This window comes from Lynx rufus, unplaced genomic scaffold, assembly GCF_022079265.1.
Source record: "Lynx rufus isolate CCGP_SWC_20201006 ecotype Redwood Valley unplaced genomic scaffold, mLynRuf1.p SCAF_13, whole genome shotgun sequence".
Classification (NCBI taxonomy): domain Eukaryota; kingdom Metazoa; phylum Chordata; class Mammalia; order Carnivora; family Felidae; genus Lynx; species Lynx rufus.
In genome coordinates, this window is record NW_025814827.1 from 3,017,420 (window position 1) to 3,036,522 (window position 19,103).

The window sequence follows — 19,103 nt, forward strand, 5'->3', positions numbered from 1 at the left end:
CAGGTAGCATGTACCGAGAAAAGTAGGCCTAGTCCAAGAAATGGCACCTTACTACTTAGAGGAACTCTTAGTAATAGGTTTTACAGACCAAGCAGTCAGCCATCCTTCCTCCTTCCCACACTTAGTGACCGAGGTGACCAGCAAAGCAGGCCGAAAATCAGACACATACACTCGGCTCCCCCATGCCTACCAAGGTGTTCCTCATCTTTCTATTCTCTGGCAGGGAGTCTACACCCTTCTGGAAACCTTCTGGCTCCACTAACAGGCTCAAGACAGACAAAGCCTGTATTGCCTGAACTACCCTCTTCCCAGGAGGGCAGAAGACCACCTCTAATAGGCCAGTAACACCCCCCATTTGGTTGTATGCTGACAGGGCTCTACTGATCTCCCTTGAGAGAAGGGACACTCAGCTCTTTGTCTGTTGCCTTGTTTTACAATTATTTACTCTGCCTATCGAAATCTGATGGGCTTTAGAATGCTTGGTTCAATGGCATTATCTATTTTCCCATCACTCTGGTGTCAGAGAATACTACATTCTGTCTAACGATCCAGGCCTTAAGAAGCAATTCTTTTCTAAGAGTTTCTTTAAGGAGAATCCATAAAATTATCTTGACTTCCCATGTTCTAAGAAAAGGGCTATAGAACAAAAGATAATCTGTGGAATCCTTAGGCTTTTTAAATTTTGCTTTTTGCTTGGCAGATGCCTGCTGACCCAACTCCCCAAAGTCTTGTAAAATAACTTGAGTATTCCTGCTGGTTTCCCAAGCTGTGCTAGCCATGCTGTTGTCAAAATTAACTTTTTTACCTTGGTGTGTGAATGTCCGAAACAAAACCTCATTTTAAAATATCTGCAGCATTGCTATGACTGGGCAGCTGGGCTTCGGCTGACTTAGGACAGAGTGAAATTACTGCCACCCAAGACCCAGTCCTCCTGGAGGTTTCCACATGGCCTCTGCTTAGACGGTGAGCATCTTGAGAGGGAAGCCCACAGTTAGTCCATGGAGCTCAGTCCCTCCCTGCAAAGAAGCTTTTTACAAAGAAGACTTTTACAAAGTCTGTTGTGTAAAAGACCAAAATGGATACTGCAACACATTAACAATGAGATCATTTTGTGTTCCCTGTAGAAGATCTCTGTAACTATTGCTGGAGCAAAGGATACCCCGTTCCTGCTTTCTACAAGTCAACTGCATCAGAAATAGAAGACTGTGAACAATAAAAAAGCTAATTTCATGCTCTGTGATGGTTCCTACAGGCTCTCCCCAAGTATAGTTTTTTAGCACCCCCTTCCTAAGCACAGCTTTTTAAAAGTTGTTGTTTTTTTTTGTTTTTTGTTTTGTTTTTTGTTTTTTTTTTTAATATCCCAAGCACATTATTTACTTCTTTAAAAGATTAAGGGTACCTGGGTGACTTGGTCGGTTAAACATCCAACTTCAGCTCAGGTCATGATCTCATAGTTTGAGTTCAAGGCCCGCATCCACCTCTGTGCTGACAGCTCAGAGCCTGGAGCCTGCTTCAGATTCTCTCTCTCCCTCTCTCTCTCTTTCTCCCCCACTCACACTCTTGTTTCTGTCTCTCTCAAAACTAAACATTAAGAAAAAAAAATTTTAAGGCAGGATTAGACAAAGGAGGAGGGCACAGACCAAAGCAATTTTCTAAAATTAAACTCAAAAGGAAAAGGTGTGCATCTGAGGTTTTCCCCAACCCAGTTCTTGGTCTCTGAATCCAAGGGGAAGGGAAATTTGGGACGTGAGATTAGGCCTCAGCTACGCAGGCATTTATAAAACATCCTGGCAGGTGCTCTGCCAGGCAGTCTATAATTAGTGAGTGTGCCTCAGAAACTTAAAATGAACTCAAAGGGTTTCAGAAACCATCAGCCAGCCCCTGAGCACTGAGCTGTGTAGTCCTGGGGCCACTCCGTCCAGAACACGGCGCTGGGTGCCCGCTACCGTGCATCCGTGTGTGCATGCACACGCCGGCTGGGGAGAGTCTCTTTTTTCAAAGCTCTCATGGCTTGACCTCAACACCTGCTACACTTCCTGAAGACAGACAGGCTCTGGAGCTCCACTTGTTCCTCGCACGCGGCTGCACTTTCTAGGAACGACCGCACACACGCAGAGGCTGGCCAGCTGCCAAGGCGGGGGCAGCCCAGCCGCCTCGGGCCTGAACTTTCCCAGTGCTGTCAGGGCGGGATCCCGCTATGAGCTGACTCAGCGGCCGGCATGGAACTCTGCCAGCCACAAGGCAGCGCGGGGGCTGCAGGCAACTCACAGATGTTTTGCTAAACCAAAGCAATCAGCCAGGAGGCGGGTCTGGGCTGGCGGCCAGGCTGCCGCTGTCGTGGAAGCGGGGACTCTCTGATCCAAGTCCCAGCTCTGCCACTACCTCCTGGTGATCTGAGGGAAAACCTCGGTGCACCTCGGCATCTTGCCTGCTCCGGGGCCTGTGTGGCTGCGTTGGAGGAGGTGGAGGACGGTGCATAAAAGAGCGCCTGGAGCACTCCTACCTAGCGTGCTAGCTCAGTCAATCCTCACAACACCCTCGGGAGGTACGCCTGTTTTCACTCCACAGACGAAAGGATGCAGGCTCACAGACTGAGAGCCCTACTAAAGGATCACAAGGGTAATAAATGGAAGAAATGGGAACTGAACCCCCCACTTTGCTAGCTCTGGAATCTACTGCAAACACTGCTGTGGTCAAACGCAGATCAATTACACAGAGCTCCTGTATTCAAAGCCGCTGATTTTTCAGGTTCCAAAGGACCTTTCTTACAGGACTTCTCAGTTGCCCTGTGAACACCCACAGCTCTTTACAACTTATTTCCAAAGAGCAAAGCACCACTGGGCCGCATGAAGAGCATGTACTTGTGGGGAGTACCCAGATACTACCAGCTTTATCACGAACTCCCTAAGCACCAGCAAGTCACTTAACCTGGAACAATCCACCAACACTCCCATTCTGTTGGTGAGGAAAAACTGCATGGCAGGTCAGAAAGGGAAGAGGAATCAGAAGCCAAAGGCTTGGCTGACAACACAGATTCCTTGGGCTCCACCCAAATAGAATTCATTTTTATTTTTAATGTTTATTTATTTTGAAAGAAAGAGGGAGTGCATGCAAGCAGGGACAGGGGCAGAGAAAGAGGAGAGAGAGGGAGACAGAGAATCCCAAGCAGGCTCTGCACTGTCAGCACAGAGCCCAATGCCAGGCTGGCATTCACAAACCATGACCTGAGCCAAAAGCAAGAGTCAGACACTTAACTGACTGAGCCACCCAGGCGCCCCCCAAAATATAATTCTTTAAGACCCTGGGATCTGTATTTTTTAAAGCTTACAGGATAACTGTGATGCTCAGCCACGTTTGAAAATCACCTGCGTGTGGGGCACCTGGGTGGTTCAGACGTTTAAGTGTCCAGCTCTCGAGTTTGGCTCAGGTCACAATCTCACATTTGTGAGATCAAGTCCCATGTGGGTCTCTGTGCTGAGTGTGGAGCCTACTTGGGATTCTCTCTCTCCCTCTCTGCCCCTACCCCTGTCACAGACAGACAAACAAACAAACGCCACTTGAAAATCACTTCAGCTTACCTTGGCTAAAATTGGAATTTTGAGGGCTACCTTTTCCTGTTTCAAAGGGGGTGGTATAAGGGTGAAATGAAATCCTGTCTACAATGCTCTTTGTTGGAAAACATACACAACACAGGTGCTTCTTGTCAGCTACACTTAACTGCAAAACAACAAAACTGTCCTTAAAGAGTACGATCCTGGGTTAGCCTGGGGCTATGAAATGGTCTTAGGCAAGACTGTTCTCTTACTAATGTACAAAAACTGTAATTAGAGTTGCGTGTCGCATATATTTAGATATCCTTCATAACACTGTTGCAACCTCATCCTTCCTTTTTAAAAAAAGAGATTGTACTGACATTCTTTCACATCCAATTTGAAACTATATTAGGAGGACACACTTCATTGCTGTAATCAAGAAACGAGTATGGGGAAAAAACACTCAAAGTCTATTTACGGTGAGACCGTTGGGTCACTGAAGCGGGGTGAGAAGGCACACACTGGGGGAGACCCCGGCCCTGGCAGTACCCCTCGCAGCCAGCCTTTAGGAAGGACAAATGCCCCCCTGCACCACAAAGACTGACCTGCTTGAGCTGCTCATCCAGATTCCAGCTCGGCTGCCCAGCTGTGGAGACGGAAGGTGGGGCCTTGGAAGCATCTTTGGTATGGTCTTCTTTAGCTTGCTGTCCCCGCGGCGGGAGCCCCGGCGCTGGAAGCAGACCGGACACGGGTGCTGCTCTGGGGTCCTGGCGAACCACTTTCTGCACATGAAAATACTTTGAAGGAGCCTGGGCCTCTTTCTCAGCCACCTCTGCAACTTCGTCATCCCCATCCTCATCTTCCAGACCTCCTTCCTCTTCCTCAGGCTCTGAGTTCACGTTGCTCCGTTCAAACACTCGGGCCACTGCTGTGGCTGGTGGAACTCTGGCTAAGGGCCCCAGGGCAGGGCTGCCAGAAGACCTCCCAGGGGTGGCGGAAAGGAGAGTCTGCTGTGCGACCAACTTCTGGGCATATAAGAATGGGGCTTCCCTCATCTGTTGTCCCTGCTTCTCCCTGGCATCCATCTGCAGAGGAGCCAGGTGTGGTGGCTGTGGCGGTGGCGGTGGCGGTGGCGGCGGCTGCTTCTGTTGCTGCAGTGGCTCCATCACTGCCTCGAGTTTCACCCACCGATTGGCATGGCTCTGAACCTGGGCACAGCCCAGTGGGCACACTGGGTCTGAACCTTAAGTGATCAACAGAAACCACAAAGAAGGAGAAACAAGGGGGGAAAATGTAAAACAGGTATTAAAAGACTTTCTTTTTTCCACTAAAGGGTGTGAGTTTTGAACACTAAACATACACTCCTAAGCCTGGGTTTTAAGAGGAATGAGCGGACTTGGGGGGAGGGAGGGTGGAGGGGACGTAGTGAACAGTGTGAAGACAGGATGAGTCTCAGCAGAGGTGGACTACCGTGGGTTTAAAAAGAAGTAAATCCAGACAATACCTAGCCTGTGAACTTCTGTGTTCTGACCTTTCTCTCTCAACACTATCAAACATTAGCCAGTTTATTACTGTGAACTTCTGTGTTCTGATCTCTCTCTCTCTCAACATTATCGAACATTAGCCAGTTTATTACTGAAAAGGCAACTGGGTTTGCACTGTACAAAGGTGGGGAGTATGAAAACCTCAAGAATAAAGGAAAGAAGGTCCTGCCTACAAAAGAGGGAACACTGTTTACGTTCCCAGGCCCATCAGAGAAAGAAGTACCATCCAAGCCAGACGCAGAGCAATCAGGAAGACAGAATGATTTCTCTCATACCAAAACAGAACCTAGCAAACGGCTTTTAGGTTTAAACTTTTCAAATTTCCCAGATCAAATTGCCAGCCTGCTCTTCAAGTGGGCTGGGCCATGTTAACTGTACATTGTGGCCTCAAAAAGAATCCAATTTCAACAACATGAAAGAAATACACAAGGAGGCAAGAGTTTCAAATTGCAATCGTCACTCAAAAAACAAACAGTGGGGGAATTCCTCTGGAGATTTTAAAGTTAATTAAATTGAAACAGATATTAATATTGTCTCAACAACAAGGTAATGCTTCTTTTTTATAAACCACCAAGTAAATCTCTTCTCATCTCTTTTCTTTCTGATTCACTTCTACTATGATATTCTAAGACAAATACCAAAAAGAAAAGGCTTTCAGGCCAAAAGTACTCTAGGGACAGGTTTATCAGCATTCTTACCAATCAGTCTCCAAACACATCCCCCTTTCACACCCTCTTCTCCGCTAGCTCCCTCTTTCCCTCCCTCTTTCCTGTCCTCCTCTCCAGATCTCCACCCCCAACAAACCTCACTTTGAGTTATGTTTCCCCATAACTGATTGGATTACTACGCACGGGCAAATTTTAGGTAACAGGACTCGCAACATGGCGTACAATGTTGTCATCACATGAAAGAAGAAGCTGCTTCGCACAGGTTGGGACTTGATATTTGCATTGTTTCACTGTTTTAGAACGGAGTATAAAGATTAAAAAAAAAACTAAATGCCTTCAGTGTTTTCAAAAATTCATGGGGAAGCAATCACATCCCTAGCAATAAAAACTGTGTGGTTTTATTAATTTCTTAGTGGGTTAGAGGAAAAAGGTACAATTTTTAAAGCTAGGCAAAAAAGCAGAGATAAGAATTCTCATTTTCGGTTTATCCGAGAAGCACTGCTTTTGCCTTTTGAATTTGGTGGAAGATTCAAATTCCAATTTGCCTCTTACTGCCTTTACTTCCTCTCTTGGCACTTGAGAAAGTGTGAGTTACGCCTGCAGCTTTAGCCCTTTTTATAGTGTAACAGAACATGAAAAGACTTACACCCACATTAAATCCAGTTGGCAAAAGTATGCATTTAGGATAAAAACTGGCGTAAAAAAAAATTAAACAAAAGAATAAAGCAAATAATTCGGTGGTCATTTTAATTTTCCTTACAATCATTGCAGTCAATCAGTTACAAGAGGAATAATTTTTCGACTGAGTCCTGCCAGCCATTGAACAACTGCTTCTTGTCCTGTGGCACCATCTTCTTAGTATGCTGTCCCCAGCAGAGGGGGAGGTGTCTCACAGCCTCTTTAGTAAGATTGAAATGACTCAGTTCCACAACTCAATACACACACCCTCCCCCAAGAGCCCATCAACCAACTGTCCCTAAGCAGAAAGATCCAAACAATAATGCCACCTGCCTGTATTTAGAAAACTTGTGTCTCAGAAATCTAAGCCAGTTCATCCCTTCACACGGCCCCCTCCCCCATTTCCACTAAAGTTCCCGGACCACCATGCCCGGCGCAACGGACCGCTTGTAGCTTTGAACCCGGCCTCCCCTACCATTCCCGCTACCTTCGCTGCCGGATCCCTCTGGCCCCGGTCCCCTTCAAGCCCCACACCTCCTTCCCTGGTTACGCCAGCACCCCCCCCCCTTCATTATACCCCCAATCGCAGCCCTATCACTTTTACCTCCACCAAGCCCTCTCAGCCAATCCGCTGGCTCTTCTTCGATCGCCCCAACCCCACCTATCCTCGCCCTCAGTTCCCGGGGGCCCCTTACTCTTCCCATCTCTTTATCTCAAATCACCCTACTGGTTGCAGGGCGCCTCGGGTCTCCTCCCGGCGCTCTCACTTTTCCTCCGCGGCCCCGCGCTCAGCCGGCCCGCGCCTTCGCGTCTCCCCCCCACACACCTGCCTCCCCTCGCGTACCTCCACCTGCCACAGCCCCCTCTCCCGCGCGACTGAGGGAGCCGGGCCCCACGCGGCTTACCTGTGCGCAGCTCTCCGGGTCCGGACAGGGGGGTGAAAGCAGCCACTCAGGCCCCGCCGCAGCAGCTGCGTCTCGGACTCCTCCGCAGCCGGGGGCCACAGCCGGGGCGGGGCCCGCACCGGAAGCGGCGCCGCGGGGCCGGGACCGCGAGCCCGGGGCGGGGCCGGGGCGGGGCCACACTGGGTGGGGCGGGGCCTGAGGCCGGAAGCAGCCAAAATGGGAACGAGGGGGCGGGGTCAAGCGGAAGTGACTTCTAGGGACGGCTCCGCCCGACTGAGTCGTTGGCGGAAGCGGATGGAAGCTGGCGGAAGCTTCCGCCAATGGGGAGCGTGGACTCCGCGGCGTTCCGGTGTGAGGGCTTCCGCGCGGAGTTGAAAAGAGATGGGCTGCGTTCAGTCTTCTCCGTGTTTTCTGTTTGTGGAGGTGTGGCGCGGCGTCAGGTTGGTAGGAAGGTAAATAAAGGACGAGAGGTGTCCGTGTTTTTTTCTGCTTCCGTCCCCTTCCCAACCACCTGCTTTCAAACCGATTTTCCTCTGAGATGCCCTCTTCAGACCAGTTTTCTCTGAACCTCTTGAACTGGGACCTGGTTGTGTTCCGAGGATGCTGCATCCTCTGGAACCCCCTCCCATGAATTAGTATTCTCACTTCCGAAGTTCAAAAGGTGGGGGGCTATGTGCCGAATCCGGTCACCTCTTGTAAAAACCCTTGCTTCTCAGACACTTCTTAAGACTTTGCCACCTATGTAACCGCCTCTTAGAAACCATCTGTTTATTTGTGCATCCAGTTCCGTGTTTTAATTTTCTCTCCTCTATCTTCCATCTTGATAATTAAAGTGAAACTGCCCCTGAACCATCTTGGGCCTCATCTTTAGCGACCCTGACATCAGCCTCCCAATCTTAGGCAAAAGCCTGGACCTTGTCACCAGAAACATTGTTGTGTCACAAATTAGTAATTGGAACATCCTTCTGTCCAATTGCAACCTGATGTCCTTTCAGTTTGACTGCTGAAGAACTTGTTCAGAACTTTTTTTTCACTTTATCAGTACCTCTAATCCGTTGAAAGCCTCCACTTAGTCTGCATTCTTCACTTCCCTTCTTATGCGTCTTAGATACAAGGGTGTACCATTACAATCTGGCTCTTACTACTAAACCTGCCTGCCATGCCCTTTTTCTCCAACTAAGTCCTCCACCCTAGGTGGACCAACATGCCTCTCTATTCCTGTAGCTGGTCATAGAAAATTGTCCTGCTTGAACAGACTGCCATCACTAGCTTATTAATTTCAACCATAAATTGGCTCTGAAATTTTTTAGTGCCTGGAAATTTCATTATAATATTTTTCTAGTTAATTTGCTGTCCACTAGCTCTGCAAATCTGTAACCCTACACTTCCCATACACCTTCCCCTGATTATCTTACTGTAGAAGTCACAAAGTGTAGAATGCCCTATACCCCCCAAATACAGAAACATTAAAAGGGATACATGCACCTCTATGTTTGTTGTGGCATTATTTATAATAGCCAAATTATGAAAACAGCCAAGTGTCCATTGATAGATGAATGGCTAAAGAAGATATGGTATGGTATGTGTACACACACACACACACACACACACACACACACACACACACGATGGAATATTATTCAGCCACGAAAAAGAAAAAAACCTTTGCAACAATGCAGATGAAACTAGAGAGTATAATGCTAAATGAAATAAGTCAAGCAAAGAAAAACATACAACATGATTTCACTCATATGTGGAATTTAAGAAACAAAACAAAGGAGTAAAGAGGAAAAAAAGAGAGACAAACCAAGAAACAAACTTTTAACTATGGAGAACAAACTGATGCCTACCAGAGGAGAGGTGGGTGGGGGAGTGGATGATATAAATGATGAGGATTAAGGAGTGCATGTGTCATGATGTGCACTGGGTGATGTATGGAATTGTTCAATCACTGTATTGTACACCTGAAACGAATCTAATACTGTATTTTAATTATATTGGAATTAAAATGAAATAAATGTAGAATGTCCTAAAATCTAGAAATCTACAGGTGTTTCCATTCTGTCTTTTCCGCCTATGACTTATTGAATAAAAAATACTCGTTGGGGGTGCCTGAGTGGCTCCATTCGTTAAGTGTCCTGCTTTGGCTCAGATCATGATCTCCAGTTCGTGAGTTCGAGCCCTGCGTCGGGCTCTGGGCTGACAGCTCAGAGCCTGGAGCCTGGTTCAGATTCTGTGTCTCCCTCTGTCTGCCCCTCCGCTGCTTGCACTCTGTCTCTCGCATTGTCTCAAAAATAAATAAACATTTAAAAATACATATTCATTGAACTTCCACTCTCTGCCAGGCAAGGCACCCCTCTAGGTGCTTGTTAAGTGGCGAACAAAAAAATTCCTTGTCCTAAAAGATTTTTCTAGTGTTGAAAGACAGAAAAACAAATATATATGTGCTATATGAAGAACAAAGCAGAGTTAAGGGTTAGACAGTGGTGTCATGTAGCTGCTATTTTTTTTATTTATTATTTATTTTTTTTATTAAAAAAAAATTTTTTTAACGTTTATTTATTTTTGGGACAGAGAGAGACAGAGCATGAACAGGGGAGGGGCAGAGAGAGAGGGAGACACAGAATCGGAAGTAGGCTCCAGGCTCTGAGCCATCAGCCCAGAGCCCGACGCGGGACTCGAACTCACGAACCGCGAGATCATCGTGACCTGAGCTGAAGTCGGACGCTTAACCGACTGAGCCACCCAGGCGCCCCTGTAGCTGCTATTTTACATGTCAGTCAGAGAAGGACTGATCAGCAGAAACTAGAATTGACTTGTGGATATCTAGGGAAGGAGTGTTCCAGAGGAGACAGAAAATTCAAATGCTCTGAGGCAGGAGCATGCCTGACTTGCTAACAGAATGGCAAAGAGACTCCTATAACTGACACAATTAATGAGGGGGAAAGCAGCAGGAAAAGAGATCTGAGAGGCAGTCAGGGGCCCAATCATGCAGGGCCTTAGGCCATGGTGACAAATTTGGATTGTTAACATTGAAACCACTGGCAAGTTGAGCAGAAGAGTGGCTTGATCAGATTGAAGCCTCTAAAAGGCTCATTCTAGCTGTTGTGTGGAGAGTAGACTGAGGGTGGAGGGGTAAGAGTGGAAGCTCTTGTCCTCCAGAGCATGATGGTGGCCTGAACTAGATGACAGCAAAGAAGCTGGTAAGTAGTCAGATTCCAGGTCTATTCTGAAAGTAAAGCCACCAGGATTTACTGATGGATTGGACGTGTAGGTTGGAGAAGAGAATCAAGGATGAAGCCAAGGTTTTTGGCCCAAATAACTGGTAGAATGGTCAAACCATTTACTGACCCGGGGAATGCTATCAGAAGCTGACCCCAATGGGATATTATATTACTCAGCAACAAAAAAGGGTGAAGTGTTGATCTACCCAACAACTTGGCATTATAACATAATGATAAAGGCATTACGTTGAATGAAAGAAGCTAGTCTCAAAATGACACTCTTGAAAGATAAACACGTAGTGGTGGAGAATAAGTCAGTGGTTGCCAGGAATTCGAGGTGGAGGAGTAATTATAAAGGGACAACAAAGGGTGCCTGGGTGTCTTAGTTGGTTGAGCATCCAATTCTTGGTTTTGGCTCAGGTTATGATCCCAGGGACGTGGGGTCAAGCCCCAAGTTGGGCTCCACACTCAGCATGGGGCCTGCTTAAGATTCTCTCCCTCTCTCTCCCCTCTTTCCAGCTCTCTGTCTCTCGTTCTCTTTCTCTCAAATAAAATAATACAGGGACAGCAAAAAGGTGGGTTTGGGTTTGGGGAGATGGAACTCCTCTATCCTGATTGTGGTGGCAGTTATGTGAAGGTGTTAACGTCCACAGAACTATACAATAGAAAATAGAAACTGTATATAGAAAAATACAGTCAATTTTATTATATGATTTTTTAAAAGCCAAACATTGCATGTGCGCTCGAGTTTCCTTTCTCAATTCTCAGGGCTCTCCCTCTAACCTCTTGAATACTGGATCCTTCTAACAATATTCAAGCAAGCTCTAGTTTCAAACATCTTTTGCTTAAAAAAAAAAACAAAACAAAAAAAACAAAACACAAAAAAATCTTTCTCTTGACCCCATATTCTATGACTAACGGCTTATCTCACTATTCCCCTTCCTGGAAAAGCTTCTAGAATTACTGTCCTCACCGCAGCCCAAGTGATCTTATCTCTCCTTAAAGTGCTCTATGGTCCCATTGCTCTTGGGATCAAGACCGAAATTCCTTCATGTGGCCTACAGAGCCCTAACCTCTGCCTACCTCTTTGGTTTCATCTCTTCGCCTCAGGTGTAGTAGCAGACCCAAGAGGGCAGCCTTCCTAGATGACCTCAGTAGTTAAAACAGAAAAATCCTCCTCCCCATAGACATACGTTTCAACCCTGAGATAACCATCCATTCTGGTTATAAAGAATATCATTCAATCTCTCTATTTTGGCTTCCAAGGTATAGTAGATTGAAGCAAATAGCCTTGGTATTTTTTAGCTTCTCCCATCAACAGGTATAGTCTCTCCCTAGTCTCTCATTCAAGGCTTGCTTTGTTCTATGGGACATTAGCAAATCTGATACAAGGAGATTCTTATTCTTCTTATTCTTCTTCTTTTTTTTTTTTTTTTTGATACAAGGAGATTCTTTTTTTTTTTTTCAACGTTTATTTATTTTTGGGACAGAGAGAGACAGAGCATGAACGGGCGAGGGGCAGAGAGAGAGGGAGACACAGAATCGGAAACAGGCTCCAGGCTCTGAGCCATCAGCCCAGAGCCCGACGCGGGGCTCGAACTCATGGACCGCGAGATCGTGACCTGGCTGAAGTCGGACGCTTAACCGACTGCGCCACCCAGGCGCCCCGATACAAGGAGATTCTTAAAAAGTGCTTCCGATTGCGGTTTGCTCTCTCAGTGCTGGGAACTCCACCACCTTGTGAAAAACTCTTGGCTAACCTGATGGGTGGGTGATGAGAAACACGAGATCAACACCTTGTCTGACGTCTAACCAACTGCCAAACATACGAGTGTGGCTCATTGGATCGACTAACCTGCCAACCACCAGACATGTGAGCTGGGCCATTGTAGACTATCTAAGTCCAGCTGTGCTGGCCTAGACCAGGAGAAACTTCCAGTGAACCCAGAGACCAGTGAAAAATAATGTTTATTGTTTTAGAGTTAAAGCAATCAGTTGTGAAGTGGTTTGTTTTGCAATAAAAGATAACAGATACGCAGGGCATTTCTTTGTATCTGTTGGGCTGGATTTGTTTGGGTGTACTTCTTGGAGCTGCTTAGCACCTGCAGAAGGTAGCCATCATGCATCATCATCACCTAGTTAGTCTATGTTACCTTATGTTCTCCCATCTAATTTCTCATAGTTTTGCTTATTTACAGCAGGGGTGATCTTACGCATCCTGTCTGTTGTATTTCAACTCATTCGGTAAAACCAATAACATTTGCCTGGTTTTCATTGATTTTATTACTCTTTTTTTTAAAATAAAGGTTGAATTGTATAAATATTGGGTATCATTTGTATGTATACGTTGTTAGAAATTTAATCTTACATGTACAGGGCATAAAAACTAAGAAACAACAGAGAAATGGTCATATTATAGAATAATAACGTAATTAGTCATGACTGGTAAAGGGAAGAATGGCTTCAGTTTGTGTTTCTGATAGCCAATATTAATGACTGACGTAATTGTGTCTCTCTTAATGAGATTTGGTATTTTAGCATGAGTGGGTGTCAGTCTGGGGACTCAAGAAACATAAAATGCTTTCCCATTGAAATTACCAGTGATTACATTTCCAATTTGCATTGGCCCCACAAGAGGGGGGAACACAATGATACTAGTAAGGCAGGAGGGGACTGTTCTGCAGTGACTGTACCTTTAATGCCATGGACAACTAAAATGTAACCAGATGATTAAGGCTTCCTCTTGTCCTGAGATCAAGGTATAGCCTCAGGAGCTATATATGAGCACGTGTACAGCCTCTGCTGAGTAAATGTTATTAACGTGTGTAAAGAAAGAGTGTGAGTGGCCAAGAGGGTGTGAAAGGAGGTGGATCAAGTCCACGCATTCCTGAGGGGACCTCATCACGGAGGTGGAGGCACCAGTGATGTTGTCTGCAGGCTGATGGGGCTTTCATTGTCCACTGGGTTTTCCTATGGGAGGTGGGGGGATGCCCATCAGGCCGACTCTTCAGGCTTTTCTTTTACAGAACTGTTTCTATAGTTCTATAGTTTGAATCAGAAAATGGTTATTTGGTGTCTGATGACTTGGGTTACATGATGTGTCAGCTTCCATAAGCCAGTCAAGCCTGGGGGACTGGCCGCACCTAATTACTGAGGCCCAAAGCTGAACTTTGAGAACATTCTTCAAAGTAATAAGGGCTCCTGCTGGTAGCTGCTGTCTTGCCACATTCCCTTTCGACCTGCTTCCACTGGAAAAGTCCTTTCCAATCTGGTGGCTCTGGGTTTTGCCAACATTCTGATAAACTGCCTTGACTATCTTGTTCTTTCCCTCACCTGGGAATGGAACAAGTCAGACCTCTAAAGCAAATAAAAAGGCCAATCCCTAAGTGACTCACTCACCTTTGAAAACATTAGATCATCTCACTCTCCTTGATACTTAATTGAAAGCTGTCTTTACAAACTCCATCCAGATTTCTTTGGTGGCTCTAGCCCTCGGCAGTCCCACAGACTGGTAGAGCAAAAGGCTGCAAGAGGCAGTTCAAGCCATCCGTCCCAGAACGAGATATCTGGTCACAGGTCTGTGCCTCTGGTCGGGGCTTTGTGGGAGCCATCTGGCCCTCCACCCGACAGAGCTGTGATAAGCCAGACACTGTCAAGTGCTGGCGAGTCTAAGAGGAGAGGGCGCCTGAACTGAAGTTGGTCGGCTGGGAGAATCATGGAGCCAACCGGTTGCTGTAAATGTGTCCACAGACACCTACACATGCCCAGGGGCTTTCCATCCATCAAAATAATCTTTATTTCCAAGCACCAACACTGAATGTTGAATTATCAAGAAGAGTAATGTGCATTTTCCTATTGTTAAGGTCGACCAGGACTCTTGTCCTCTCTGAATTAAAAAAAAAAAAAAAAAGTCAATTTCAGGACGTAAGTATAGAGAATTTACGGAGGTAAGTATTTTGGAAACACGGGCTCAGAGGATGCAAGGTATCCTAGAGAAACTTCAGTGGAAAAGAAGTTTCCTAAATATAGGGTGGAGAAAAGGAGTTTCTCAAGCAGACCGTGGAGAGCACTCGTTTTATTAGGTTTGAGGTGTTTGGGTCTCATCATGTCTTTATTGCCCCCACAAAGCACATGACACAGCCATGTTCCCATTGCCAGTTTACAGCCCTTTTATCCCTGATTCTTAGCTAAAGAAAACTGAGTATAATATAATGGGGATTCCTGATATTTTATCAGGGTGAAATACATTCAATGCCAGAGAGATTGAAAGGATTGTCTGTGTCCCAGGCCTTCATTTACGACTTCATAGCAAAAGCGCGTGTTGAATGCTTTGATTCAAACCTGTCTTTTTTTTTTTTTTTTGAAAGAGAGAGAGAGAGAAAGAGCAAGTGGGAGAGAAGGCAGAGGGGCAGAGGGAGAGAGAATCCCAAGCAGGCTCCACACTCAGCTCAGAGCCCAACACAGGGCTCAATTCCATGACCCTGGAACCATGACCCAAGCCAAAATCAAGGGTAGGACACTCAACTGACTGAGCCACCCAGGCGCCCCAATTCAAACCTGGGCTTTTAACCTGCTGCAATTTCAGCCAATAACACATAACCTCATTTGGGAAACTGATGAAGAAACGTCATCTTTAAAAAATGAGCTGGGTTTTCAAGTCTCTCCAATTAAAGCGAAAGCTTGATTTTATAATGCTTCTAACCACTGAGATTATGCTGAAAGAGAATAGGGCGGTTATGAAGCTAACTGATCTGATATCCTCCTGACCAATTCTCTTCCATATCACCCACCCCCCAAAAGCAAAATACTTAGCTTAACTGTTTGGCCATCAAGCAACCAGTCATTTCCTAATATGGACAGTTCAGCCCTCCAGTTTCACTTCTGGAATTCAAGTGCTAGGAGAATGGCATTTACACTTGCATGCATTTTCTACCATTCTCTTTCTCACTCCCCAAAGCAATGAGGCCTCTGCGTTGTTTGTTTTAACGTTAATTATGACATGGTAACAAGTGAATTTCCTGAACCTGCAGTATAAGCCTTGACCCAATGTAATTGAACTCTAATAGTTACATAGAAAACTCAAATAAGTGGTCACAAGATTTGAGGGCTTTCTCCTTATGAAAAAATGAATAGCTATCAAAAAAATGGTTATGGCCACTAAAAACAATGAAGTCAATACTTTCTACTGACATGGGAAGATGTCAGGGTAGAATGTAAAAAGAAACTACCAAGTTGCAGGAAAGTATGTAAAAGAAAATCATTTTGAAAAAAAAATCGAATGATGATTTAATCTTTTGAAAACCAATTCCCACCTTAAGACTAAAGATACTCATGGGGTGCCAGGATGGCTCAGTCAGTTAAGCGTCTGACTTCAGCCCAGGTCACGATCTCGCAGTTTGTGGGTTTGAGCCCTGCATCGGGCTCCGTGCTGACAGCTCAGAGCCTGGAGCCTGCTTTAGATCTGTGTCTCCTTCTCTCTATGCCCCTCCCCCACTCTCTCTCTTTCTCAAAAATAAACATTCAAAAAAAGGAAGAATAAAGATACTTAATGGGGTGCCTGGGTGACTCAGTCAGTTAAGCATCCAACTCAAGTTAGGCTCAGGTCATGATCTCACGGTCTTGAGATCAAGCCCTGCGTTGGGCTCGGTGCTGAACGTGGAACCTGCTTGAGATTCTCTCTCTCCCTGCCTCCCTCCCTCCCTCCCTCTCTCTCTCTCTCTCTGCCCTTCTCCTGGTGCTCACATGCTCTCTATCCCTCTCTCTCTCTCTGAATAAATAAATAAATAATTTTTTTTTAAAAAGAAGAAAGACACTTAGGATGCATGTCCTAACCTTAGATTCAAGTTTAATTTTTGCTTTCCTTGGGAATTAGAAAAATGCTGTATTAAGAAAAAACTACAGTATTTATTTACCGCTAGTTATTGTATACTAAGCACTTCACTTACCTTCTCACTTAATCCTCATAATAAGCCCCATTTTACAAGTGAGGTAACATGCTCACAGGAGTTAAGTAACTTGCCCGAAGTTAAGTTACATGTTATAGAGAGCAGAGCTGGGATTTAAAACCCAGGGCTGTCTGACTGTAATTCATGCTGGTAAACACCATGCCATATTCCTCCCAGCGGTGTCAGTATTTGACTTGTAACCGTTTGAGCTTCTTTTTCTTTCTTTCTTTTAAGTTGGCTTCATGCCAGTGTGGAGTCCAACAGGGGGCTTGAACTCATAAGCCGGAGATCAAGACCTGAGCCGAGATCCAGAGTTGGACGCTTAAACGACTGAGCCACCCAGGTGCCCAGAGTGTATTTTTCAATGCACAGTTTATAAGTGTACCACAGACAGTCAACATTGTCACATAATTAGCTCTGCAATTTGGAGAAAAGAAACTAAGGAACGTCGTGCATCAGAGAGTGAAACTAGATCGCGCTGGACATGAGGCTGATCTGTATCTTGTGTTTGCAGAGTACCAATGGAAAGAACTTGAGCATGTGACACTAGCAAAAGATCAGAAACAGCCCAAATGTCTACCAGCAGGGAACTGGTTAAATAGTGTTGTACCTGAGCTATCAAAAAGCAAAAAAGAAGAAAGAGAAAAATGAGGAAGTCTTTGATGTACTGATATGGAACGCTTTCCAGGACACTAAATGAAAAAAAGCAAGGTTCGTTACAGGGTGTTTAGTATGTTACCATTAATAATTGTGTTTACAAACGGTGTCCGTGTGTGGTCATTATGTTGAACAAGCATGACTCATGGGGTAGGTCTCTAAACTTCTGCAACAACTACATCCCAAACATGACTCAGCAAAACAGCTTATTTCTTGCTCACCCTAACAGTCCTGGGCAGATACTCAGGTCAGGCAGGTGGCTCCTTCATTGCTATCATTCTGGACCCTAGGCCCCTTCCATCTTGTGCTCTACCGTCCCCTAGGTCACAGAGTGGTGCTCGTTGCTTCCGCTCGTGTTACACTGGAGAACACTTTGTCATATGGCCACTCCCATATTGGAAGGGGATGTGAGAAAGAGTCTAGCCGTATGCCTGCAGAATAATGGCTTTTGTTAGACAGCAAGAGGTCTCTGTTATAGTCAGTCTTTCCGATCACCAAATAGACTCACCCTTCCCCTAAGGGCGATGACAGAAAGTCCCATCCAATTATGGCATTCATATCAAAATCTGGACTGCAGTCTTCTCTAGTTGACCTGGATTAATTTCCTCATGGTCTAACAACGTATGAACTAAAAACCAAGTTGTTGGGGGTGCCTGGATGACTCGGTTGGTTAGGCATCCAACTCTTGATCTCGGCTCAGGTCTTGATCTCAAGGTCATGAGTTCAAGCCCCGCGCTGGGTCCGCATTGGGTGTGAAGCCTACTTAAAAAAAAAAAAAAAGCAAAATAAAACCCAAGTTACTGCCACTTCATCACTACCCCACTGCACAGTGACAGAGGGGGCAGGAAAACTGCAATAACAACTATTTGGAAAAGGGAGAATGGGAAACAAGAAGTCACATGCAGAGCAATCGTGGAATCCTGCTGGATGTACACAGTGAAGACTCCCTTTCCTGGCAGTGAAAGAAGTTCCTAGATTAGACCCAATATTTCTCTTTAGGGAAAATTCTCTTGTCCTTGTTTTCTTTGTACCCTGGTTCTGCCCTCAGCCATCGCTCTCCCTGGCTACATAGGAAGCAGGGAGCATGCCCTCCTTGGGGACATTACAGCCTTAACAGTCCGCTTCCTGCTGGTGCGAGTCTGGAGATCCAAGGGTTGTTTTCTGGCTTTGCTTATTCAGGCCAGGCTTGTGGGTTTTTGGCAATACAGCTCCCTCAGAAAATTCAGATCTATTTGCTTCTAAGCAGCTTCTTGTGCCAGAAATCATGGCCAAGAGATTTTTTTTTCAAGATAGAAGTATCAACTTTCATTTATTTCTTTACTCCATGCCTCTTTCCCAACTTAATGGCAGTTACAGTGAAGCCATATGAAATGAGAGGCTTAGGTGGGAGGAAAGCCTTGAAGCTGTTCTTCGCACTAGTGCTGAAAAATTCCTCTGTTTAACTGAAATATCTTCGTGGACCTTTGTTTCTCAAAACCTTTTCCGTCTTTTTTCCTGCTGGTCGGGCGTAAGGCCCTACTTCTGGGCTCTGTCGGTTCCTTTTCATTTCTGCTTGCAAACCAGGACCTTCTAGCCTGAGCTAACCTCTTACAATATCTTGTTAAACACAGCGAGGAACAAGCAGTGACTCACGGCCCATGATTTCAGAACACCATGGAAAGAAAGAGAGTATTTTTTCTTTTTACCTCCTCAGGTGTGCCTGTTAAAAATGGACACCAAATAAGCGAGTTTCTTGACGTCTTGGAAATTACTTCCATTAAGTAGAGGCTCACACATACACAGATTAGAGGAAATGCTTTATAAATCATTATGCTCACAAGCTGCTCTAACTGAAGTCTTTACACGGTGATTTCTTTTAAAAACAGGATGAAGTGGGGCGCCTGGGTGGCGCAGTCGGTTAAGCGTCCGACTTCAGCCAGGTCACGATCTCGCGGTCCGTGAGTTCGAGC

General features: G+C 45.6%; 1 protein-coding gene across 6 annotated transcripts in view; it reads right to left on the reverse strand.

Annotated features, from left to right (window-relative positions):
• ARID3B (AT-rich interaction domain 3B) overlaps positions 1–7,439 on the reverse strand; it is a 58,054-nt gene extending 50,615 nt beyond the window's left edge. For 2 of the 6 annotated variants that reach the window (XM_047074814.1, XM_047074813.1), the window contains exons 1-2: positions 7,329–7,435; positions 4,139–4,776 (exon numbers count right to left, since the gene is read on the reverse strand). In XM_047074814.1, the coding sequence (XP_046930770.1) occupies positions 4,139–4,699 (561 nt within the window). In that variant the 5' untranslated portion in view covers positions 4,700–4,776; positions 7,329–7,435. Of the gene's footprint in view, positions 1–4,138; positions 4,777–7,328 lie in introns of all 6 variants that reach the window. The other 4 variants (XM_047074812.1, XM_047074815.1, XM_047074810.1 and 1 more) reach the window with 4 other exon arrangements.
• Between the last annotated feature and the right edge of the window lie 11,664 nt (positions 7,440–19,103).